This window comes from Paroedura picta, chromosome 3 (genome assembly GCF_049243985.1).
Source record: "Paroedura picta isolate Pp20150507F chromosome 3, Ppicta_v3.0, whole genome shotgun sequence".
NCBI lineage: Eukaryota > Metazoa > Chordata > Lepidosauria > Squamata > Gekkonidae > Paroedura > Paroedura picta.
Window position 1 is genome coordinate 171872443 of NC_135371.1, and position 25028 is coordinate 171897470.

Below are 25028 nucleotides of genomic sequence, written 5' to 3' on the forward strand. Positions count from 1 at the left end.
TGCGTCTCCTCCCTTCCGCCAAAGATCTCTGCAAAGCAGGCCTGGACTTGCTTCGATTTGAGCCTCCCAGAAGCCTTTGGGACACGAGGCCAGATAGAAGGGAAAAGCAACTGGCAGGTTCGGCCAAGGGACATTTTGTACATTCGCCTCCAAAGGGCCAGTCATTTTGCCTGGAGGTTTGGATGTAGATCTTGGAGGAGGTGGGGCCCCCAAGGGCCATCCAGTCCAGCCCCCAGGGCTTCCAAGTCACCGACTGACGGGTGCTCATCCGAACTCTTCCTAAAAACTTCCAACAGAAGAGACTCCACCACCTTCTGAGGCAGCCTATTCCAGCTACAAATAGCCCTCGCTGTCAGAAAATGTTTTCTAATATTAAAGTGGAACCTCAGAAAGCCAGCTTGGTGTAAGGGTTAAGAGCTGCAGTTTCTAATCTGGAGAGCCGGGTTCGATTCCCCTCTCCTTCTCCACATGCAGCCAGTGGGGTGACCTTTGCCAGTCCCAGTCTTCTCAGAGCTCTCAGCCCCACCTCCCTCCCAAGGTGTCTGTGGTGGGGAAAGGAGGGGAAGGTAATTGTAAGCTGCTTTGAGATACTTGAGGCCTGCTCCATGACCTTGGGCCAGTCCCAGTTCTCTCAGAGCTCTCACCCCTCCTACCTCACAGGGTGTCTGTTGTGGGGAGAGGAAGGAAAGGCGATTTTAAGCCACTTTGAGACACGTAAGACCTGCTTGGTGATCTTGGGCCAGTCCCAGTTCTCTCAAAGCTCTCACACCCCCTCCTACCTCACAGGGTGCCTGTCGTGAGGAGAGGAAGGGAAGGTGATTGTAAATTGCTTTGAAGCCCCTTCATGTAGTAAAAATTGGGGGTGAAAAAAACAGCTCCTCTTCTTCTTTGACAGTGGACACCATAGTAGGGGCTGCTGGATTTCAGGGGAACATCTCTTAAGCCTTACTCCATCCTTACTCCATCCTTACTCCATCACCTCATCACTATGGCGCCATTTTGTGTGAAAATCGGCTTTCAAGCCCTCTCCAGCCGTGTGGAAAGTCAGAGAAGACAGAATGCCTCACATCAAATTACTGTGAGGAGAAAGTTAATCGTAGAAAACAATTTTCTCCTGAGAGTGTAAACGGGAGAGAAATCTGTGGTATCTGGCTACGTCTTCAAAATACTTGTATCCCAGGAGGATCTCCCAAGATCAAATGTAACATTTGGGCTACATTTTACTTTTAGTATCTTCTTTGTTTAAACGGTTCTTGTATCTTATGACTCATCAATTCATTGGGACGAGGCAGGTTCTCTCTTTTAAAAGTGTAATGGCAATACGAGAATGTAATGAGTTTTGTGTTCGTGTGGGATTTTTGAGCCGAACGTGACTCGGCTGTCGGTTTTTACCCCAGAACCTTGTAACTGCCATTGAGTCTTGAACCGAGAGCCAATATGGTGCCCTGGTTAGAGGGTCAAAACGGGTTCTGGGAGTGCTGGGTTCAAATCCTCACACTGCTAAGGAAACTAGATGGGTGACCTTGGGCTAGTCACTCTCCTCCTAACCTGAATATGAAGACGGAGCAGGGATGGCCAAAATGTGACTCTCCAGGAGTCCATGAAGTAGTCCATGTGCTGGTAGGGGCTCATGGGAACTGTAGTGAATGGATATGTGGAAAGCCACAGTTCAGCCACCACTAAGAGAGTGATAAGTGTTATAAGCTGCTTTAGTTCACCACTGGCAAGGAAAGTGCAGTATAAATTTCTAAATAAGAGGGGGAGAAAACTATAAACCACGGTTTCTCCCTAGGTAGCTTGTGAGCCAGCTTGATGTAGTGGTTAGGAGTGCAGATTTCTAATCTGGTGAGCCGGGTTTGATTCCCTGCTCCCTCACATGCAGGGTGACCTTGGACACTGATAAAGCTCCTCTGACCGTGAGGCTGAGAGAGCTCTGAGAGAGATTACTCTGTAAGGACAGTTCTAACAGGACTGTGACTAGCTCACAGTCCCCCAACTGGCTGCATGTGGAGGAGCAGGGAATCAAACTCAGGTCTCCAGATCAAAGGTGACTACCTGTCCACCCATGACACCAAGCTGGCTCTCCAGAAAATCCACCATAGTAGGCAGCCATGCCAGTGCCTGAACTGTTGTAAGAAAACTGTGTGTTCCCCCCCCCCCTATGATATCTTTAACTACAAGAACCCTCCTCAGTTTTTCACACTGATGTGGACACGGACAGCATACAGGGAGCAGAGCAGGACTTTAAAGTGTAGGGATTTATACCCCACTTTTCGCTGCCCAAAGGAGTCTCAAGCTGGTTTACAGTCACCTTCCCTTCCTCTCCCCATAGCAGACACCCTTGTGAGGGAGGTGAAGCTGAGAGAGCTCTGACAGGACTGCTCCATGAGAACAGCACTATCAAGACTGTGATGAGCCCAAGGTCACCCAACTGGCTGCATGTGGAAGAACAGGGAATCAAACCTAGCCCGCCAGATTAGAAACTGCTGCTCTTAACTCCTACACCATGCGGGCTCATGTGTAATAGAGTTTGGTAGCATGCCCATCTAAGGTCCCTCCCTTCCCCCAAAATCCACCCTTCAAAATTCTCCAGGTATTTTCCTCCCCAGAGCTGGCAACCCTCTCCATCCGGATCTGGGCTAGAACTGCATTAGAAGCCCCGATTTCTAAATACTGATTTTATTCTGAACATGCACAACAGGTTTAGAGAGACGGAGAGACCCGTGGAAAGCAGCCAAACCAGAACAGGAGGCCCTGGGAAGAGGTTTCAAAATAGAACTGCATGCAAACAGTTACAAATTAGGATTAAGACGTGTCCTCTAGCAGGATTGTGCGTTAGGCTCCCATGCGGCCGCCAGAGCACGGTGAAGCTGATGTCACAAATGCCCCTTCTGTGAGGTCAAAGGTTCCACCCCAGCCTTCTTGGGGTCTGCTTCTTGACTGCTTGGGCCCGCCTGGGCCCCTGGACAACCTCCTGCCCCCACCTCTTCTTCTCTAGGATGCCCCTTTATGACTCCCCGGCCTCCCTCTGCCACCGTGAGGAAGGATGACGCTTCTGCTTGGGATCTGGACCCTCTCCCACCTCCTGGTTTCCTCCTCCTCTGGCCGTAAGTCGCCACGGCCGGGAGACTTTGAGTTCTGTTCCGCAGTTCTGAGAAGAAGCGGGGAGGGTTAGGGGAGAAGCCAAGAGCTGTCAGCCTCCAGGTAGCTCTCCCAATATTACAATCAATCTCTTAACTACCCAGAGGGTGGGCTCTCCTCCTCAAGCCCCAACCTCCCTAGCAGGTTCCATCTCCCAAATTCTCCAGGTATTTCCCAACCCAGAAGGAGCAGCCTTTGATTGCCAGATCTCCCTTGCCTGGGGGACTTAGAATGGCCGCTCCAGGTTGAAAATCTAGAAATTTGGATGCAGAGTCTGGGGGAGAACTCTCAGCTTCCCCTTCCTTTCCAAATTCAACACAAGCTCAGGGAGACTTTGAATTTTTCAAACGGGTTTGGGAAGAAGCCCTCAGTTACTTGGGATCAGGCAGTAGAAGCGAGCAGAAGGACAGGGGTAAGGGCAACTAGGCTGGAGCATTTTTCAAAAAGGGCACGGTGGCGTGGCACAGAATCATCTAAATTCCTCTTCTGACTACCCCACAGATCGGTTTACCTGGGGAAAACATCTACTTGGGATGGTGGATGGTGTGACTTTATATTTTAGCCGTGCCCTCCCAAATTCTCCAGGAATTTCCCACCTGTATGTACATCTAGGGGGGTAAGATTACGGCAGTGCTTTTGTGATGAGGTCCTTGCCCACTTGTCAGCCGTCCATGAGTGTTACTGCTGAAGGGTTGTCCCATGTTGATCAGGGCTCTTCTTATGATCTCAGTGTCCACAATGCCCAAACTTTCCAGCTCTGGGGCATAGAATCAAAGAATCATAGAGTTGGAAGGGACCTCCAGGGTCATCTAATCCAACCTCCTGCACTCACAACTACCTGTCCACCCATAGTGCCCATCATTCACAGATGGGCAGGGACACTCAGAGATGTCTTTGCCACAGCCTGTCCATGCTATGGCCTGGTATTCCTTGGTGGTCTCCCATCCTAGGAATAACCACAGCCAACCCTGCTTAACTTTCAAGATCTGGGCCATCCTGGTCAGGGCAGAGGACTGTGTTGCAGAAAGATAATTTTAGACACTAGCCTTTTATGAAATGTGAAGCCACGACCTTCTTTTGGGGGCTGTGTCTGAGCGCATGAGCCAGAGCCCCCAACTTCTGCCCCAAAGTCTGTCCCCGACGCAGAGCCCTGTCCTGTCTCCATGCAGTCTGTGGCAACCAGCAACCCTGGGCCAATGCTGACGAAGAACCCAACGAGCAAACTCAAGACCTAGAAGAGCCATGGCTGGTGAGCATTCTTGGTAATGGCGAGAGGTGCCAAGGAGCGGTTTTGAACAACTGGTGGGTCCTGACGGCAGCAAGCTGCTTCCTCTTGATGTGAGTAATGGAACCGATGGGGACACTTTTCTCTCTCTGGGAAGCCTTATGAACAGACGAAGCTGCCTCATACTGAGTCAGGCGATTGCCCTGTTCAAGGTCAGTATTGCCTGCTCTAGTTGGCAGTAGCTCTGCAGGAATTCAGGCCAGAGCCAGCATGGTGTAGCGCAGGAGTAGTCAAACTGCAGCCCTCCAGATGTCCATGGACTACAATTCCCATGAATGCTGGCAGGGGCTCATGGGAATTGTGGTCCATGGACATCTGGAGGCCCGCAGTTTGACTACCCCTGGTGTAGTGGCTAAAGAGCGATTGACCCTCTCCCAAAATGGGCCACAATAAAGTGGATAATGGTGACCTGGGCCCATTCCGCACATGTTGGATAATGCACTTTCAATGCACTTTAGAAGTAGATTATCCTGTTCTGCACAGGAAAATCCAGCACATTGAAAGTGCATTATCCTATGTGTGCAGACTTCATCCTGGTGGACATTATAGCCTTGTAGTTTCAAAAGGCTTTTGACGAGGAACCTCACCAAACACCGGCTAAGCAACAGGAAGTAAAAAGAAGGAATAAGCAGACAGCTCTTGCAATGAATTTAGCAGCCAGGTCACAAAAGGATAGGTTCTGGGGTCAGTGCTATTTCGGGTCTTCAGAAATGATCTGTAACTGGGGGTGAGCAGTGTGGTGTCCAGGGCTGATTCTGCACTTAGTTTGTTTATTTTGTTGTGGATCCTGCTGGATTCAGATCGATTTGAACTCGAGTCTTCTTCTGTCCCCCCTCCCCCATGAAACAGAAAGTGTTCTGCACTCGATTGGGGAAACTCAAAATTGGGGGGGGGAGCCAATCGCAGCAGGAGCCTCTTTAATTTCTTGAACGGGAGGGGGGTCAAGGATTGGAGACAGCAGAGCAGGGGGAACCAAGAGGCAAATCAATGCTGAGGGCTTCTGGAATGCAGTCACTTTAAGACAAGTCTTGCAACCTGGAACGAGGAAGACTTTGAACTGATACCCTGGCCAATCAGGGAAGACTGCTTTACTACAGCATTGGATGCAAGAGGCATGAGTCAGCATTAATTTGCAGAAAGCAGAGAGCTGCACATTTACTCATGGCGATTTTTCAAATATCAAGGGTTATATCCGCTTCTGAATATCGCGGGGGAAAGGTAGGGTCACTCCAATCATGTATGTTGCAGAGGGAAAATTTAAAGCTCCCAAACTCAAAATGCAAACTGAATTCAGTGTAAACGGGAGGCATTCAAACTGGGACTGGGTAAGAAGCCCTGTGCAGACTACACCCAGATTTGCAGAGGATACAAAATTATTCAGTATGGGGAAAACCAAGGTGAGGAGCTTCAGGGGGACTTCCACAAATTGGGTGAGTGGGGAACAATATGGCAAACGAAGTTCAACATAGCAAGCGAAAAGTTCTTTGCTGGTTCCTAGCTTGGCCTGGGTGAAAAATTAGCACCTGGTTTCCCTTCCTTGGCAGGAAGCCGAGCTATGTGGAGATGATCACGACGGGTGGACATTTCTTCACGCTAACGGTCAGCCAGTTCCTGTCGCACCGAGGGTTCAGCTCGTGGGCAAGGCCTCCCATTAACGACCTGGGACTCGTGATGCTCGGCCAGCCGATCGACCTAAGGAAGAGAGAGATGTGGCCGGTCTGCATCCCTGATGGGAACTCTGACTTTCCTCTCATGGGGGCGCACTGTAGGATCCACAAACGAGACCAAGAGGGTGAGTCTGAGCCTTAGGGTGACCCCCGGGGCCACTGCCAGATCCAGGGCTCATTCTACACAGAAGAAGACGTATAGATGCGCCGTCCTTGCCTTGAGCAGGGTTTAATGCAGGGGTGGCCAAACCGTGTCTCTCCGGGGCCCATTATGAACACATTGGATAATGCACTTTCAATGCGTTATCATGATCCGTACAGGAAAATCCAGCTGGAAAAGCACAAGTGCATTGTCCAACATGTGCATAATAGGAAACTGCTGGAGATTTGGGGATTGAGACTGATGGAGATCATTGAATCCTAGAGTGGAAAGGGGTCACAGAGGCCATCTAGTCCAACCCCCCTGCTCAACATGCCCTCTCTTCCTACGCCCATTATTAGATTTTTTTTGGGGGGGGATGGGTGATTGCATAATACCGCCATGTTTCTGAGCGGCTGTTATGTTTTACATCCGGTATTTAGCTAAGGCATGAGCCTCTTGTGGCGCAGAGTGTTAAGGCAGCATACATGCTGTCTGCAGCTCTGTCCATGAGGCTGGGAGTTCAATCCCAGCAGCCGGCTCAAGGTTGACTCAGCCTTCCATCCTTCTGAGGTCGGTAAAATGAGTACCCAGCTTGCTGGGGGGTAAACGGTAATGACTGGGGAAGGCACTGGCAAACCACCCCGTATTGAGTCTGCCATGAAAAGGCTGGAGGGCGTCACCCCAAGGGTCAGACATGACTCGGTGCTTGCACAGGGGAAACCTTTACCTTTACCTTATTTAGCTAAGGACAATTGTAATCCGCCAGAAGCCGGTCTCAGGAGTGGCAGGAAATAAATGGTGACGTGCCCCTTCAGAGAAGTGGGCGTGGAAGTAAGATGCTGGAGCCAACCAACCGATCGATCGATCGATCGATCCTTTAGCAGAGGCTTTCTCAACTACAGTTTTGTGAAACCCTGAGGTTTTGTGACAACCCCAGGACGGTTTCACAGATTGGGCGGGAGCTAATTTTTTCCCCTAAAATAATTATCGGGTGATAGGTCCACATATTTCTGTGACATCCCATCTGGGGGGTGTGGCAAGGAGCTGTGGCCTGCTGGCATCTGGAAGCCTGAATAATGTTTCAGGGGGTTCTCGATGGTAAAAAGGTTGAGAAAGGCTGCTTTCCCATCTCCGTTGTGGAGAAAGAGTCTGGGCCTCTGGAGCAACAGGAAAAGTGGGCTCCGGTCACGTCTAGTGATGTCAGCAGCCATCCGAATATCCGGGGAAGCTCTCGTGTAACCCCTGGGGACCCCGGTTGGGAATTCCTGGGCTGGCCCTGGAGTTGAGCATCTTCTCTCCTTCCCCCACAGGTTCCGAGCAATGGTTGGACAAGACGGACGTGTATATTCTGGAGATGTCAGAGTGTACCGCAGAATGGCCGGGTACTGCAGATCGATGGAACATATGCATGGCAAGAAAGACATATAACAAGACCAACTGCAGGGTAATCCGTATGAATGGATTTCAGATGAAGACCGTGGAAAGGGAAATACTCTCTAATGCAAGGGGTAGCCAATCGGTGGCTCTCCAGGTGCCCATGGACCACAGGTCCCATGAGCCCTTCTGGCAGGGGCTCATGGGAATTGCAGTTCATGGACATCTGGAGAGCCACAATTTGGCCAACCCCAATGCTTTCTCCCTGCTTTCCGAGACATAGCCATGCTCCTCTGACATGCTCTCTGGCACTCAGGGCCACAAACGTCCTGAGCTTCTCGTGAAGGAATCCTATTTACTAATGTTAAAGAGCTCGATGCTTTGGCTGATGTTTAAGAGGAAATATGGTCCTCACTTTAATAGAAAACCTCATGATGGATCCATCCATGGACATGGGGAGGGGCTGCGGCTCAGTGGCAGAGCCCCTGCTTGGCCTGCAGGATGTCCCAGGTTCAATCCCCGGCATCTCCAGTTAAAAGGACCAGGCAGGAGGGGATGGGAAAGACCTTGGCCTGAGACCCTGGCTCAGTGGCAGAGCCTCTGCTTGGCAGGCAGAAGGTCCCATGTTCAATCCCCGGCATCTCCAGTGGAAAGGACCAGGCAGGAAGGGATGGGAAAAGCCTTGGCCTGAGACCCTGGCTCAGTGGTAGAGCCTATGCTTGGCAGGCAGAAGGTCCCAGGTTCAATCCCCGGCATCTCCAGTTCAAAGGACCAGGCAGGAGGGGATGGGAAAGACCTTGGCCTGAGACCCTGGCTCAGTGGCAGAGCCTCTGCTTGGCAGGCAGAAGGTCCCAGGTTCAATCCCCAGCATCTCCAGTTCAAAGGACCAGGCAGGAGGGGATGGGAAAGACCTTGGCCTGAGACCCTGGCTCAGTGGCAGAGCCTCTGCTTGGCAGGCAGAAGGTCCCAGGTTCAATCCCCAGCATCTCCAGTTAGAAGGACCAGGCAGGAGGGGAGGGGAAAGACCTTGGCCTGAGACCCTGGCTCAGTGGCAGAGCCTCTGCTTGGCAGGCAGAAGGTCCCAGGTTCAATCCCCGGCATCTCCAGTGGAAAGGACCAGGCAGGAAGGGATGGGTAAAGCCTTGGCCTGAGACCCTGGCTCAGTGGTAGAGCCTATGCTTGGCAGGCAGAAGGTCCCAGGTTCAATCCCCGGCACCTACAGTAGGATCTGGCAGGAAGTGATGTGAGAAAAGCCACCTCCTGAGATTCTGGAGAGCCACTTACGGACTGATGGTCTGATTCAGTATCGGGCAGCTTCATGTGTGTTGGTGTGTGTGCATCCTTCCTAGATATGTGACCAAAAAAAAAACACTCCTAAATTGTAAAAGGAGGAAAAACAGATCCCAGAAGGCTTGACGGGGACAAGGCATTTGCCTCTGTATGTTGATAACCCAGGAGGTGGGGAATGGCAGGAGCAGGAAATATTGGCTCTCCCAGAAGTCCCTGTAGAATTCCCCTCTCTCTCGCCACACACCCACCAGTTCCTCACAGGCTCACAGCTTCCTCCTGCCTCTAACAGTAACCTGGGTGGCTCCTTCAAATGACCAAAGCAAACTTCCCATAGATGAATTACACATTTGTGTATCCTCAGGGGACCGCTCCCCTCCGAACATGCAGGTCATTTTGTAAATGAAGAAACGGGAAAAAAAACAACTTTTTAAAAAATGGCCTGGTGAGGACCAAGCAAACTCCAGGCGTGGAGTTGAGATGAGAATCACAGCACAGAAAATCCCTGAGGAGAATTGCCCTCCTCAGGTTCCTCAGAGACGGCCGAAAGACCACAATCTAGAATTTGCCTCATCCTGTTTCTCCCGCTTCTCTTGTTCAAGGTTCCTGTCGGCAGCCCCATGCTCTGTCTTGACCCGGAGAGTGACCACTGGGAACTGAGGGGTATCGTGAGTGAGAAGTCGACCAACTGCTCAAGTCCCATCCTGGCTTCCCAGGTCATGCCCCATCTAGAGTGGTTGCGGGGGGAACGGATACTGAAGAATCCTGTCCCTCCAACCCTCGAATATCCGGAGACCACTGAAAGCAGCACCTTTCTTATGGCAAGAGAACCATCTTCGGGAGCAGTCCTACAATCATGGGACATGTCGCAAACACAAGAAGTAACAGTTCCACAACCTGCCACACCACCGCCAGAAGAGCTGTTTGAACCAGCCGAAACACCTTTAACCACACCCACAGAAACACTTTTCACATATCCGACAGAACAGCTGTTCGAAACAGCCGAAACAGCTTCTTTAACAACACCCATGGAAACACCTGCCACATCTTCAACAGAACAGCTGTTCGAAACAGCCGAAACAAATTATTTAACAACACACGTGGAAATGCCTGACACATCTTCAACAGAACAGCCGTTCGAAACAGCCGAAACAAATTATTTAACAACACTCGTGGAAATGCCTGACACATCTTCAACAGAACAGCCGTTCGAAACAGCCGAAACAAATTATTTAACAACACACGTGGAAATGCCTGACACATCTTCAACAGAACAGCCGTTCGAAACAGCCGAAACAAATTATTTAACAACACCCGTCGAAATGCCTGCCACATCTTCAACAGAACAGCCGTTTGAAACAACTTCTTTAACAACACCCGTGGCAACCAGCCAGTCTACCTCAGTGGGCCTACAATTACCTGTGATACTTCCATTTACAGGACAGATATTTGGAGTACCCCCAGCAGCTGCGAAAGAAAAACAATGGCCATCCGCCATCAGAACATACACAACAGTCACACCCTCCACAATAAAACCTGCTGCATCAACACCTAAACCAGTAATCTTTGTAGCACACCCAACAAACAAACAGTCATCCCCTGAAACATCTACAAGGACCATGTCCTCTGTACCATCTACAGTGGCCACATCCCCTGTAACATCTACAACTACCAATTCGCCTGTAGGATCCAAAATGGCCACATCTCCTGTAACATCTACAATGACCAAGTCTCCTGTAGGATCCACATTGGCCACATCCCCAGTAACATCTACAATCACCAAGCCTGTAACATCTACAGTGGCCACATTCCCTGTAACATCTACAACCACCAAGTCGCCTGTAGGATCCACAATGGCCGCATCCCCTGTCCCATCTACAACCACGAAGTCGCCTGTAGGATCCACAATGGCCGCATCCCCTGTCACATCTACAACCAACAAGTCTCCTGTAGGATCCACAGTGCCCACATCCCCTGTCATAGCTACAACCACCAAGTCGTCTGTAGGATCTACAGTGGCCACATCCCCTGTAACACCTACTATGACCAAATTGCCTGTAACATCTACACAGTTCTCTGTAACATCTACAAGGACCAAGCTGCGTGCAAAATCTAAAAGGACCAAGTCACCTGTAAAATCTAAAAGGACCAAGACGCCTGTAACATCTACAACCATCAAGTCCCCTGTGACAACTGTAACAACCAAATTGCCTGTGACACTTACAAGGAGAGAGTCTCGTCCCCCAGCCTCAACACTAACGCCTGCGGAGATTATAATCAGAGCACACCCCACGGTCACAAAAGCGCTAAACTCTGGATGGACATCAACACCCGTGACAACCGGAGCATACATCACGAATAACAAACAAGCCTACGTTATCCCTTCAAAAAAACAATTATCCGGCAAGACTAGAGGACCACTGACTGAAAAACCTACCACTCCAGGCCAGTCATCAACTTCGGTAAGGCCGGCATCTTCTGTCGCCTCCCCCACCACCAAACAAAGCCCCGTAACACCCACAGCAAGCCCCTCGACCCTGGCTGTGCTAACTGTTGTGCATTCACATCATGTCGTCATAATTCCCGCCACCAAAAGGACATCTTTGACATCCCCGGCCTCAAAAAAGGTGAGTCCAGCAAAAAACCCATCACTGAAACCCCCTTTGCAAAGGTCTGTGGCCAGCTCTTTGGTAGCCACTAGGCCGCCTTTCCCCAAGAACAGATCCCAGCAAAACGTGACTCCTAGGCCGCCTCTAGCTTTGCTTACCTCACCCAATACAGCTACTACCACAACTCCTCTAACGCAGCCCCATACGCCTGTGACCACGGGACAGTGTGAGGTGGCCCTGGCGTGGAATCGCGTCTCACAGACCTATCAGCTGAACAAGATGGTGGAGCTGGCCAGCCGCAAAACTGGTGAGTTCAGGGATGGCGGGGAAGCCGGAAGCTTCAAGTAGGGTTGTCAGGTCCCCCCTCCCCACGATGGCTACCAGCAGGGAATGGTTGCCAGGGGCTGGTTGGGAAACTCTTTGAGATTTGGAGACGGGGCCTGGGGAGGGCACGGATTTCAGTGGGGTGCCATGCCACAAAGCGCACGCCCTAAGCATCTGATTTCTCCAGGGGAATTGATCTCTGGAGATGAGATGATTTCAGGGGATCCCTGGGACCCAGCTGGAGGCTGGTGTCCCTGAACCCCAGTGGGGTCCAGGGCCATAGAGTCCCCCCACCAAAGCTGACGTTTTTCCCAAGGGAACTGAACTGTGTATTCTGGAGAGGAGCTGGAATTCTGGGGGATCCAGAGATCAGTTCCCCTGGAGAGAAGCCACTAGCCACCAAATGCAATCCATTTGGGTACAATATTTTACTATGGAATCCTTTTATTTTAGCTGTACCTAGCCAGTGTGATTTGTATGGCTATTTTCTGTTAGCCAAAGGACGGATGTTAGGGTTGGGGGCTGCATGCGGCCTGCAGGCCTCAGGTTGGGGACCCCTGACTCAAATGATCATGCAACCAATTACCAAGGCTGGCCTTTGGGAGTGTTCCCCTGGAGGAAAGGGCTGCTTGGGAAGGGGGACTCTGTGGCCTTGGACCCCCCTGAGGGTCAGGGATGCCAGCCTCCAGGTGGGGCCTGGGGATTCCAGCTCCTCTCCAGACTGCAGAGATCAGTTCCCCTGGAGAAAAGGGCTGCTTGGGAGGGGGGACTCTGTAGTATATTACCCCCCTCAGCCTTAATCCCCAAATCTGCAGGAATTTCTCAACCCCCCAGTGGGGCCAGAGGGGAGCTGGTTATCCTTGGTCTTAGCCAAATCCATTTCTAATTTCCCCTCCAGGATGCGGGCAGCGGCCTGGCTTTGTGGCCCGATGCCCTGGCTGCTCGGAGGCTGAGCCTGGCGAATTTCCTTGGGTTGTCTCTCTCACTCTGTCCATGCAACCCTTCTGTGCCGGATCCATCCTCAACCCCTGGTGGATTTTAACCACAGCCAACTGTGCCAACCTGATGTGAGTGCCCGCCTCTTCCACTCCTGGCAGCCTCGGGGTTGGGTATGTGATCTCAGTGTCCCAGGACACACATGGCTGCCTTTTTCACTGGAAGGTAGGTGGACACTCAAGAGTCCACTTGGAAGCTCTCTCTCTTCAAAGAATGTCAGCTGCAGAAGCTTGGAAGGGTGGGTGGGGTCAGAAGGTTCATTTATCTATTAATTTGTACCCTGCCCTTCCCCAGACGCTCAGAAGCGGCACTGAAACTTTGAAATGCCACATCCAGCCTCCTGTCTCACACAGTGGCCAACCAGTTCCTCTGTAGGTCCAGCAACAGGGCAGAGAGGCTGAGGTCTTCAAAAGAATCTCAGAAGGGCCCTGCTGGATCAGACCAGGGAGGGTCCCTCTAGTCCAGCATCCTGCCTCACACAGGGGTCAACCAGTTCCTCTGGAGGGCCAACAACATGGCAGAGAGGTTGAGCCCTGCCCCTGATGTTGTCTTCTGGTTCTGGGATTCATAGGGCTAGTGGCTCTTCATGTGGACGTTCCCCCTCAGTCAGTATTGCTAGGAACAATTGACAGACCTCCTCCCTGAATCTACTTATTTCTCTGGCCATCATGACATCCTCTGGCAGCAAATTTGACATTTCCACAGGAGCGGTCAAGGCTCAATGGCAGAGCCCTTCATTGGCATCCAGAAGGTCAAAAATTCAATCCCCAGCATTAAAAGAGCCAAGCAGGAAGTGATGGGAAAGAACTTGACGTGAGACCCTGGCTCAGTGGCAAAGCCTCTGCTTGGCCTGCTGAAGGTCCCAGGTTCAATCCCCGGCATCTCCAGTTAGAAGGACCAGGCAGGAGGGGCTGGGAAAGACCTTGGCCTGAGACCCTGGCTCAGTGGCAGAGCCTCTGCTTGGCCTGCAGACGGTCCCAGGTTCAATCCCCGGCCTCTCCAGTGAAAAGGACCAGGCAGGAAGGGATGGGAAAGACCTTGGCCTGAGACCCTGGCTCAGTGGCAGAGCCTTTGCTTGGCAGGCAGAAGGTCCCAGGTTCAATCCCTGGCATCTCCAGTGAAAAGGACCAGGCAGGAGGGGCTGGGAAAGACCTTGGCCTGAGACCCTGGCTCAGTGGCAGAGCCTCTGCTTGGCCTGCAGAAGGTCCCAGGTTCAATCCCCGGCCTCTCAAGTGAAAAGGACCAGGCAGGAAGGGATGGGAAAGACCTTGTCCTGAGACCCTGGCTCAATCCTCAGTGGCATCTCCATTTAAAGGGATCTGTCAGGAGGGGATGGGAAGGACCCCAGCCTGAGAAGCTGGAGAGTTTCTGTGACCTTGATGAGACAATACTGACTTTGATGGATCAAAGCTCTGATCAACAGAAGGCAGCTACTGTGCAATGAGATGACAGAAGAAATAATCTATGAATGCTAATCGCCATACATTTCCAGCTTGACGCCAGGAAATAACCGTGGCACGGATCCTATGCTGCATGAGCAAAGCTACATAACCTTTCCAGCTTCTCACTGCTAACGACTCCCCACCCCCCATTCTGCCCTGGTGAGTCAGGAACATCATGTGGGTCAAAGTGTGTGTGTGTGTGGGGGGGGGAGATAGGCTTCAATAAGAGGGGAGAGTCGGTGAATATTGCCCTTCCCCTACTTTGGTGAGAAGTGCCTACCGCAAGCTGCAAGATCACTTAAGAGCCAAGCTCCAGTCCCCTGCATCAAATGTTTGGAAAACGCTGCTATAAACTCTGGAATTTCAGCATTACAAAGAGCCCCTGCGCCAATAAATAGTCTTTCGCACTTCCTTTTCCTCATGTGATGGGATTTGCCAAGAATCATTTATAGGGGAAGAGAGCCTCATAAAAGCTCAACAACGCTCACCGCATAGTCAAAAAGGACACGCCTTGGGATACTTGGAATCCCCAGTGATAAAAGTAGCCATAGACCCAGGAACTGAAAAGATATCTGAGCAGAAGTGCCCAACGCGACCGACGCCCCTGGGCACCACAACACCCACTGAGGCTTGCAGCTACCAAGACAGCACAAGAGCCAGCTTGGTGTAGTAGTTGAGTGGTGGTCTCTAGTATAGAGAACAGGGTTTGATTCCCCACTCCTGCCACCTGTACCCAGCTGGGTGACCTTGGGCCAGTCATGGTTCATGTAGAGCTGTTCTCACAGAGCAGTTTTCTCAGAGCTCTCTCAGCCCCACTTACTTGTGGCCCAATGCCCTGGCTGCTCTGGAAGAGGAATGGGAAGGCGACTGTAAGCCGCTTTGAGCCTCCTTCGGGTAGGGAAAAGCGGCATATAAGAACCAACTCTTCTTCTTTCTTCTTTCTTTTTTCTTCTTCTTCTAACCTCATAGGGTGTCTGTTGTGAGTTTAGAAAAGATAGGCAAGTGTAAGATTCTTTTCGGTAGTAAAAAGCAGGGTACAAAACACCAGTTCCTCTTCTTCTTCACTTTGTGGCTGAAGGTGTCCTGAGGCAGCCATTTTGTAGCTGGATCCACCTCCTGTGGCAGCCATTTTGTGGCTGTGCCCACAGATTCAACTTAGCTAGGAAAAGTGCCAGCCCATCCGAACAGCAAAATCTTAGCTTTCCTGAATTCCCCAGTCTGAATCCTGCCTGTGGTCACCCACTGTAGTATGATTTCTTTTCGATGACATTTTTGCCCCGATTATAAACTACCTCACAATGGAGTATCGCAATGTATTAAAAGCTATCTCGATAAATTAAAAACAAGCGTGTTTCGGAAAATGTCGTAAACCGCAGGTTGCACAAGCCATCTTGAGCAATTTAATAGAGTTGTGTGTTTTTGTTTTAGTCAAAGGGCAAAACAAAAGCTGAAATGTCCTGCAGGTCCACATCTGCAGTTTACGAGATGTTTGCATCTGTTTCTCCCACAAGCTAGCCCTCCCCCCTCCCCCTGCTTACCTTTTCCTGTCGCTGTGCCCCTGATTCAGAAAGAATTCGGAAGCTTTGGTCCTGGTCCAGGCCGGACTGGTCGATATTTCGGAAGGAGCAGGCTTCGTGCCCGTCCGCCAGGCTTTGACGTACCCTGGCGCCCTGGCAAACAAGGACCTGCACAATCTGGGGCTTTTGCAGCTGCAGAGACCGCTGAAGTTTGGGCACCATGTCGCACCTGTGTGTATATCAGACACGGCGCACGTGATGGAAGATTTCCAAAATTGCTGGCTGCCGAGCTGGACAGTGCTACAGGGTGAGCTGTTCCTCCAACATCTGCTTTCTGTTAACTTTCTGGATAGGATGAGCAAGCTGAACATCTGCTCTTGGGCTCTCGGTTACATAGCGGTGAGGAGATGCTGAGAAGGTTGGACTGGGGATGAGCTATGATTCGAGGAGACCCCTGGTCATACCTGGAGGCCAACAGAGCATGGAGCAGTACTTAGGAGCATCTAGGGCAGTGGTTCTCAACCTGGGGGTAAGGACCCCTTTGGGGGTCGAATGACCCTTTCACAGGGGTCACGGCAGGGCAAGCAGCTTGGTCGGGGGGCGTCAGCCACACAACACCCTTGCGGGGTAGATCGAGATAGAACGTTCATCTTTCTGGAGCAGTGGAAAAGAGCGAGATCTGCACGCATTAGATAATGTACTTTCAATGCACTTTAGAAGTTGATTTTCTTGTCTATTACATTATCCATTCCATTATCCAATGTATGCAGAATGGGCCCAGATGCCAGGGGTTCTTATGATTTGTGGAAAGCCACAGTTTGGCAAACCCTAGTTTAATGCCATCGAACAGGGGCATTGGCTGGCAGGGGCTTCTGGGAATTGTAGTCCGTGGACATCTGGAGGGCCGCAGTTTGACTACCCCTGCCATAGAACAACAGTAGCCAAACTGTGGCTCTCCAGATGTCCATGGACTACGATTCGTAGTGCCTGGACATCTGGAGAGCCTCAGTTTGGCCACCCCTGCCATAGAGTCTCCCCTCCAAAGAATGAAGGGCCGTTCATCCTTCAGTCCTCGGCCTAGGATCCTGACTAGATTGACCAATCTCCAGGCGGTGGCTTGATATTGCCTGTCATTACTACTGGTCTCCAGGTGACAGAGATCATTCCCCCGGGGAAAATGGCTGCTTGGGAAGGTGGAATCTGTAGCATTGCTCCCACCGAAATCCCTCCCTTCCACAAACCCTGCCCTACTCAGACTCTACCTCCCAAATCTCCAGACCTTTCCCAGCCCAGAGTTGGCACCCCTAGTCACGACATGATTTTGAGTCCCCCTGGAGAAATGACAGCTTCTGGGGGGTGTCCCATGGCATGGCTGCCCTGCTAACTCCCCTCCCCAAACCAAAGTCCTCCTTCCTTCCCCCTGGCTCTACTTTACAATCTTCCACCCCAGAGCTGGTACCCCAGTAGCCTCACCCCATGTTCCTCTTGCTCTAGGGGGCCCTGCCAGACTGATGAGACGCCCCTTAACCGTCCTGAGCATGAGCACCTGCAGCCCGATGGAAAAGACGTCCGTGGACATCTTTTGTATCCAGGCCCAGAAGGGCCAGGAAGGCATCTGCAAGGTGAGAGGGATGGAGAGAGAACGCCTAGGAGCAGAGCCCAGGTCTTGATTCACCCTCCCGCTTCGATGAACACAATTTAAAAAAAAAAAACATTTACTTTATGTCTCGTGAGCAATACCAGCTCTGGGATGGGGAATACCTAGAGATTTTGGGGCGGGGGGTGGGTGGGGGGTGGGGGGAGTGGAGGTAAGGTGTGGGGAGGGGAGGGGCATCAGTGGGGTATCATGCCATAGTGTACCCCTTCCAAAACAGCCGTTTTCCTTCAGAGGAACCAATTCTCTGTCATTTGGAAATCAGTTGTAATACTAGAAGACTTCCAGCCACTACCTGGTGGATGGCAACACCAGATACTATAGTCACCACCAGATACTATAGTCACTGCTGTTGCCGTTTGTTTAGTTCACAGCCAGCATGGTGTGGATAGAGAGTGGTGGACTATAATCTGGAGAACTTCGGTTCAGTTCCCAACTCCTCGTCTACATGCAGCCGGCTTGGTGACCTTGGGCCCAGCCCCAGTTCTCTTAGAGCTGTTCTCTCAACCTCACCAACCTCTCAGGGGGTCTGTTGTGGGGAGAGGGAGGGGAGGGGTCTGTATGCTGCTTTGGGACTCCTTCGGGTTGGGAAAAGCTGGGTTATAAAAAAAGAAGCTCTTCTTCTTTTTCCAGTGAAACTGGGTGAGTTCTGGAGAAGACATCTCTCCCAAGCCTTTTGCCTCCCTTGACAATCTCTCCTTTCTTTCTTTCCTACCCAGGGTGACCTGGGCTCCCCACTGATCTGCCTGGACCCCAAGGGCGGGAACTGGGTTCAGCTGGGGGTGCTGAGCAGTTTTGACGAGGCCTGCTCCCGCCCCTATATCTTCAACAGTTTGTGGCGCTACCTTCCCTGGTTGGAAAAGGCCACCAAAGACCACGGCCGGCAGGATAACCACACCGTCCCCTGGAAACGGCCAGGCTCAGCACTCCGGCTGAGAGTCCAGCAGGAGCCGGAGGGTGAGTGAGAGCTGGGGGGTGGCCCTGAGGTTCGGCTCAAGACCTGTGGTTCAAGAGCACCCCAAATATTATGCGTTAGCACCAAGAGCGCCCCAAATTCTGAGCAAGAGATAAGAAACAGCCAGTTAAGAAAGCCTTGTTTGCATAACGGAAAATGTACATTGTTGTTGTTAATTGTCATCGTTCGCATCATCATCAGGGTCGATTCCAGATTTTGAGGAGCCTGGGGCAGACAGTGCCCAGGAGCTAGAGTTGCCAACCTCCAGGAGATACCCGGAGGTCTCCCGCTATTATAGTTGATCTCCAGATTATCAAAATTGGAAACCTAGAGAAAATGGTTGCTTTGGAGAATGGGTTTTATGGCCTTTTCCCCCACGGAAGTCCTGCCCTTCCCCAAACCCTGCACTCCTCAGACTCCACCTCCACAATCTCCAGGTATTTCTCAACCCTGACCTGGCAACCCTAAAAGGGGCCCTTGTCTGCCCACCACTAGAAGAAGAGTTGGGTTTTATACCCCGCTTTTCACTACCTGAAGGAGTCTCAGTTTACAATCACCTTCCCATTCTCTCCCACAAGAGTGTCTATGAATGAGGCAGGTGGGACTGAGAGAACTCTAAGAGAACTGGTCTGTGAGATCAGCTCTAACATGACCGTGACTAGCCCAAGGTCACCCAACTGGCTGCAAGTGGAGGTGTGAGGAATCAAACCCGGCTCTCCAAATTAGAGGCCACCACTCTGAACCACTATCCCAATCTGGCTTCAGGACTCTGTGTACCTTTCCACCCCAAACCTGTGCACCCCCACCTTTTCCTTCTTGTGAGCCCCTCTCACAGGCCAGGGTCAGGTGCCTCCACCAGCTACACACCCTTGTCCCACATGCAGTGTCCGGAGCTTGCAGCTGGCAGTGTTGTTGCCATGGCCACCCGTGCACACCACATACAAACCATATGCCTTTCCCCAGTGATGCCAGGCAACTGTGAGCAGGGGCAGCAGAACCCTTCAAGCCTACGGATAGGGATGGGCATGCAGACATGGGGCTTAGGAGGTGCGTGGTTGCGGGCCAGCAGCAACGGGCCCCGCCAGGAGCTACGGACAGCTGCCTCACCTCAAGCTATGCCTATACCAGCCCTGATGATGATGATGATGATGTCAATATTTGTATGCTGCTAGGGCTTACCAGAGCATTTTCGATAAGGGTGGGGTTTCACACGTGGGCCCTCAAATACAGAGCGAGCCAGAAAGCCACCCTGTCAGTTTGGACCCCATTTTAATGCCAGAAAGCCACCCTGTCAGTTCGGCCCCCATTTTAACCACACACTGAACTACCCCTTTGCCTTCTCCAGCCTTGGTGAAACACATTTCGGCTCGTTCTGCCCTAGCCTGGCAGGTGCTCATTGCCACGTGCAGGAACTGGAGCTGCGGGGGCTCGATCCTGGGCCATTACTGGGTGCTGACCACGGCGCAGTGCGTTCAGGATATGTAAGTGATGCATGGGCCTCGTTCGGGGCCATCGGGGAAGGTGAAAGGCTGGTACGGAGCAAAGGTCCCTTCCTCTCCCCACAACAGACACCCTGTGAGGGAGGTGGGGCTGGGAGTAAGAGAACTGCTCTGCGAGAACGATCCTGAGAGAACTGTGATGAGCCCAAGGTCACCCAGCTGGCTGCAGATGGAGGAGGAAATGGGGAAACAAACTCGGATATCCAGATTCGAGCCTGCCTCTTTAGCCACTACACCAGTAGCGGGTTCTCAGTAGCATCTGAAAGACAAACAGAATTGGTGGCAGAGTAGGAGCCACAGTTCTCTCAGAGCTCTCTCCAACCCCACTTAACACCCTACCCTGTGAGGGAGGTGGGGCAGAGAGAGCTCTTGAGAGAACTGTGACTGTCCCACCTTCACCCAGCTGGCTGCACATGGAGGAGGACTGTGGAATCAAACATGGCTCTTCAGATTAGAGGCTGCCACTCTTAACCACGATACCGAACCAGGGCTGTTTCTGCACTTACTTTGTTTTTTGTTGTGAATCCTGCTGGATTCAGACCGATTTGAACTTGGGTCTTCCTCTACCCCCCCCCCCCAATTGAAACAGAAAGTGTTCTGCACTTGATTGGGGAAGCTCAGAGCAGGGTGGGGAGCTAAGCACAGCAGGAATCTCTTTTCTTGAACGGGGGGGGGGGGGAGATTGGAGAGGGAGATTGGAGACAGCAGAGGAGGGGGAAAACAACCCAGAGGCAAATCTCTGCTGAGAGAAGTTAGGGCTTCTGGAATGTAGTCACTTTAAGACAAGCCTAGCGCCTGGGAACTGGGGAGTCTTTGAACTGAGGCCCTGGCCAATCAGGGAAGACTGCTTTGCTACGAGGCATGGAGAAGGGAGTTAATTCACAAAAAGCAGAAATCTGCACACTTCCTGATGGCAATTTTTCAAATCCTGAGGCTTATATCCACTTCTGGATATTGCGGTGGAAAGGTAGGATCATTCCAGATAAATCAATGTATTTATTTGTTTGTTTGTTTATTTATTAATTATATTTATATATGTCCTCCCCGAAGGCTCATGCATGTTGCAGAGGGAAAATTTAAAGCGCCCAAAATCAAAGTGGAAATCAAATTCAATGTAGATTTATTCAAACTGGGAGTGGGTAAAAAGCCCCGTGCAGATTACACCCAGCTCTAAGCCACTTTGAGTCCTTGTTAGGGTCCAAAGCAGGGTATAAATAAAGACAAATAAACATTCCCTTTCCTGCCACGTGGAACGCAGGGACTTGAACCTTCCCCTCTGATCTTTGCAGGAACCCAGCCAGCGTCGCTGTCTTTGTGGGATTAACACACCCCAAGGGTGATGCTCAGGCCATCCCTGTGGCTGGGATCTATCCCTATGAGAGGATCCCACAGAGAAATATCTCCAATGGCGGCGTGGCCCTGCTACTGCTCCGGGCTCCTATCACCTTTGGCAAATATGTCACCGCGATGGCCTTGCCGCAGAGGGACGCTTGGGACAGCTGCAAAGTGGTGGGACTGCAAACGTGGAAACCTGGTAAGCTGGGAGGCAGGAGGGAGTGGCTTGTGATGGGTGTGGGGTGCAGGTTGCAAGGCAATCCTGCACAGATGAGGGATGCAAAGGGCCTTCAAATGGCAGCCAGTTTACAGCGACCCTTTGGGGGTTGGAAAGGCAGGAGGTCTTCTGGAGTGGACGGCCACTGCCTACCTCCATGCAGCAACTCTGAGCTTCCTCAGTGGTCTCCCATCCAGGTATTAACCCAGACTGCCCTTGCTTAGCTTCTGAGGGATGGCTAGCTCAGGCTAGCCTGAACCATCCAGGTCAGGGCAGAGCCCAAAAGTTGTTTGCCATTGCCTGCCTCTGCGTATTTAAAAGCGTGCCATGTGGAGGATGGAGCAGAGTTGTTTTCTCTTGCCCCGGAGGGACAGACCAGAACCAATGGGATGAAGTTAATGCAAAAGAAATTCCGTCTAAACATCCGGAAGAAGTTCCTGACAGTCAGAGCGGTTCCTCAGTGGAACAGGCTTCCTCAGGAGGTGGTAGGTTTTCCATCTTTGGAAATTTTTAAACAGAGGCTGGATGGCCATCTGACGGAGAGGCTGATTCTGTGAAGGTTCAAGGGGGTGGCAGGCGACAGTGGGTGAGTGAGAGGGTTGTGAGTGTCCTGCATAGTGCAGGGGTTTGGACTAGATGACCCAGGAGATCCCTTCTAAATCTGTGATTCTATGATTCTAACCCTAAACTCCCTAGCATCCCACTAACCATGATATACCCGGATTAACTTTTGAGATCCAACAAATTCAGCCTCTTTTGAGACAGACTCCTGTAGAACAGGGGTAGTCAACCTGTGGTCCTCCAGATGTCCATGGACTACAATTCCCAGCAAACACTGGCAGGGGCTCATGGGACTTGTAGTCCATGAACATCTGGAGGACCACAGGTTGACTACCCCTACTGTAAAAGACAAGTTCATCAGCGGCCACTAGCCCCGGGGGTTAAAGGTAGCCTCTGTACTTAGAGGCATTCAACCCCGGAATATCAGTGCTGTAACAGAGGAGGGCCTCAGCCTCTATCCCCCGTCGGCCCCAGCGTAAAACAAGACCCAGGACTAGATGGACCACCGGCCTGTGGTCTCAGCAGGCTTATTGTTGCGTCCTTACGAGGTGTTCTCAAGTCCGTACCCTTCCTGCTGGTTTCTGCCATTTCGTAGGAACACAATGATCCCCCAGAGGGAGGGGGAAAGCATCGGGGAATCTTGTGGGAGTGAATGCAGAAGGTTGCTGCTATGCCCGTTCCTTTCTAGGAGAAGCCGAGCCAGATCCTGCTGCATACCAAGCCAAGGTGCTGCCAGCCGCAGTCTGTGCCAGGAAACATCCTGGGGTCAACCCAGCCGTGTACTGTGTTGTAAGGAGCAACGCTCTCCACTTGCCTGTAGCGACCGTGAGTACCTCTCCCATGAGCTACCGGTCTCCAGCGAAATGGCATTTCACGCTAACAAAGGGCAGAGTCTACGGCCACCAATTGCGTTGGGAAATTCCTGGATATTTGGGTGTACAGCCCACGGAGGGTGAGATTTAGAGAGGGGAAGGACTTCGGCGAGGGGAGGGTTGCCAACCTCCAGGGGGGAGCACAAGAGGCCAGTAATCACTGTGCCCGAGAGCCCTGTACATTCGACGCAAATTTTTAACAAACATATATTCAAATACTTTTCTTGAGGATTTTGACTCAGTGTACATAAACGGGATCTTCGTGTGGATTGCAGTGTGACATTTCAGACGTCATTTATAAGGACGGTCTCCACACTCTGTGCAACCCCGTTTTTTTGTCAACCTCCATGTGGTGGGTGGATATCTCTCGGTAATATGACGGATCTCCTGGCATCAGAGATCAGTTTCTCGGGAGAAAATGGCTGGTTTGGAAGGGGGACTCTGGGGCATTCTAGCCTTTCGGAAACACCTCTACCCTCAAAACCTCCAGGACTACTCCTGCCTGAATTGGCAAGCAGAGTGGAGTGTTAGGACAGAAAGTCCCCCTTCCAAAGCAGCCACTTTCCCCAAAGGAAAGTCTGGAGAGGAGCTATGATTCCTGCAGATCCCCAGGCCCCACCTGGAGGCTGGCATCCCTGACCCTCAGTGGGGTCCAAGGCCACAGAGTCCCCCCTCCCAAGCAGCCCTTTCCTCCAGGGGAACTGATCTCTGCAGTCTGGAGAGGAGCTGGAATTCCAGGGGATCCCCAGGCCCCACCTGGAGGCTGGCATCCCTGACCCTCAGTGGGGTCCAAGGCCACAGAGTCCCCCCTCCCAAGCAGCCCTTTCCTCCAGGGGAACTGATCTCTGCAGTCTGGAGAGGAGCTAGAATTCCAGGGGATCCCCAGGCCCCACCTGGAGGCTGGCATCCCTGACCTTCAGTGGAGTCCAAGGTCACAGAGTCCCCCCTCCAAAGGTGGCATGTCCTCCAGGGAAACTGATCTCTGGAGAGGACCATTTGGAATCCAAAGGGTCGGCCGTCCAGGCCAAGCATCAGCTGGGCCTTGTCCCCTTCTTCCTCTCCCAGGTGGGCGAAGGTGCGGCCCTGCTGTGCCACTCGGAGGCGAAGGCGACCCCTTGGAGCCAGGTTGGCTTAACCAGTGAGCCCTTTCCAGGATCCCGGCAAGACATCCTGTCCCCCAGCATCGCCCCCTACGTGGAGTGGATGGAGAAGACCTCCCGAGGGTTCGGGCACCACCTGTTGCTGTCCGGTGGAAGAACAGTCTGGGGGAGGCCCGGGGTCCTTCTCCTGGCCCTGGCCCTGTTTGAAGAGACACGAATGGGCTGAAGGATGGAGGGGACGACTACAGGATTGCCCGTGGGAGCCTTGCACCCTGGATTCTTTAAAAAAGAAAATGTCCTCTGAACAAAAGTTTTGGAGTCCCAGTCTGTACACAGGGAACCACAGGATCACTGGGCTGTTTAGGGTTCCTCCAGGCCAGGCTGGACAAGAAGGGGGAGCATTTCTCATGAAACTTGGGCCAGAGTCTGTTTCTAGTCTGAAAAACAATATTCTGGGGCAGGTCGTTGTCTGTTCCTGCATTCTGCATGGGGTTGGACTAGATGACCCTGGAGATCCCTTCCAACTCTACGAATATATGATATACCTGGAGGTTTTCGGGGTGGAGCCTTGGGAGGATAGAGAGTTCAGCTGCCATTCAGCCCACCCTCCGGAGCAGCCCTTTTCTCCAGGGGAACCGATCTCTGCAGTCTGGAGAGGAGCTGGAATTCCAGGGGATCCCCAGGCCCCACCTGGAGGCTGGCATCCCTGACCCTCAGTGGGGTCCAAGGCCACAGAGTCACCCTCCCAAGCAGCCCTTTCCTCCAGGGGAACTGATCTCTGCAGTCTGGAGAGGAGCTGGAATTCCGGGGGATCCCCAGGCCCCACCTGGAGGCTGGCATCCCTGACCCTCAGTGGGGTCCAAGGCCCCAGAGTCCCCCCTCCCAAGCAGCCCTTTCCTCCAGGGGAGCTGATCTCTGCAGTCTGGAGAGGAGCTGGAATTCCAGGGGATCCCCAGGCCCCACCTGGAGGCTGGCATCCCTGACCCTCAGTGGGGTCCAAGGCCCCAGAGTCCCCCCTCCCAAGCAGCCCTTTCCTCCAGGGGAACTGATC

At 52.1% G+C, this 25028-nt stretch overlaps 1 protein-coding gene across 1 annotated transcript; it reads left to right on the top strand.

Annotated features, from left to right (window-relative positions):
* Positions 1 to 2896: 2896 nt before the first annotated feature.
* On the top strand, positions 2897 to 24287 carry LOC143833580 (uncharacterized). The gene is made up of 13 exons (XM_077329566.1): positions 2897 to 3107; positions 4311 to 4479; positions 5971 to 6218; positions 7546 to 7679; positions 9499 to 11812; positions 12728 to 12896; positions 15835 to 16091; positions 17279 to 17406; positions 18158 to 18395; positions 19739 to 19874; positions 21182 to 21426; positions 22694 to 22830; positions 23943 to 24287. The coding sequence occupies exons 1-13, from the start codon at positions 3047 to 3049 to the stop codon at positions 24201 to 24203; spliced, it is 4497 nt and encodes a 1498-aa protein (XP_077185681.1). The 5' UTR covers positions 2897 to 3046; the 3' UTR covers positions 24204 to 24287.
* The last annotated feature ends 741 nt before the right edge of the window (positions 24288 to 25028 follow it).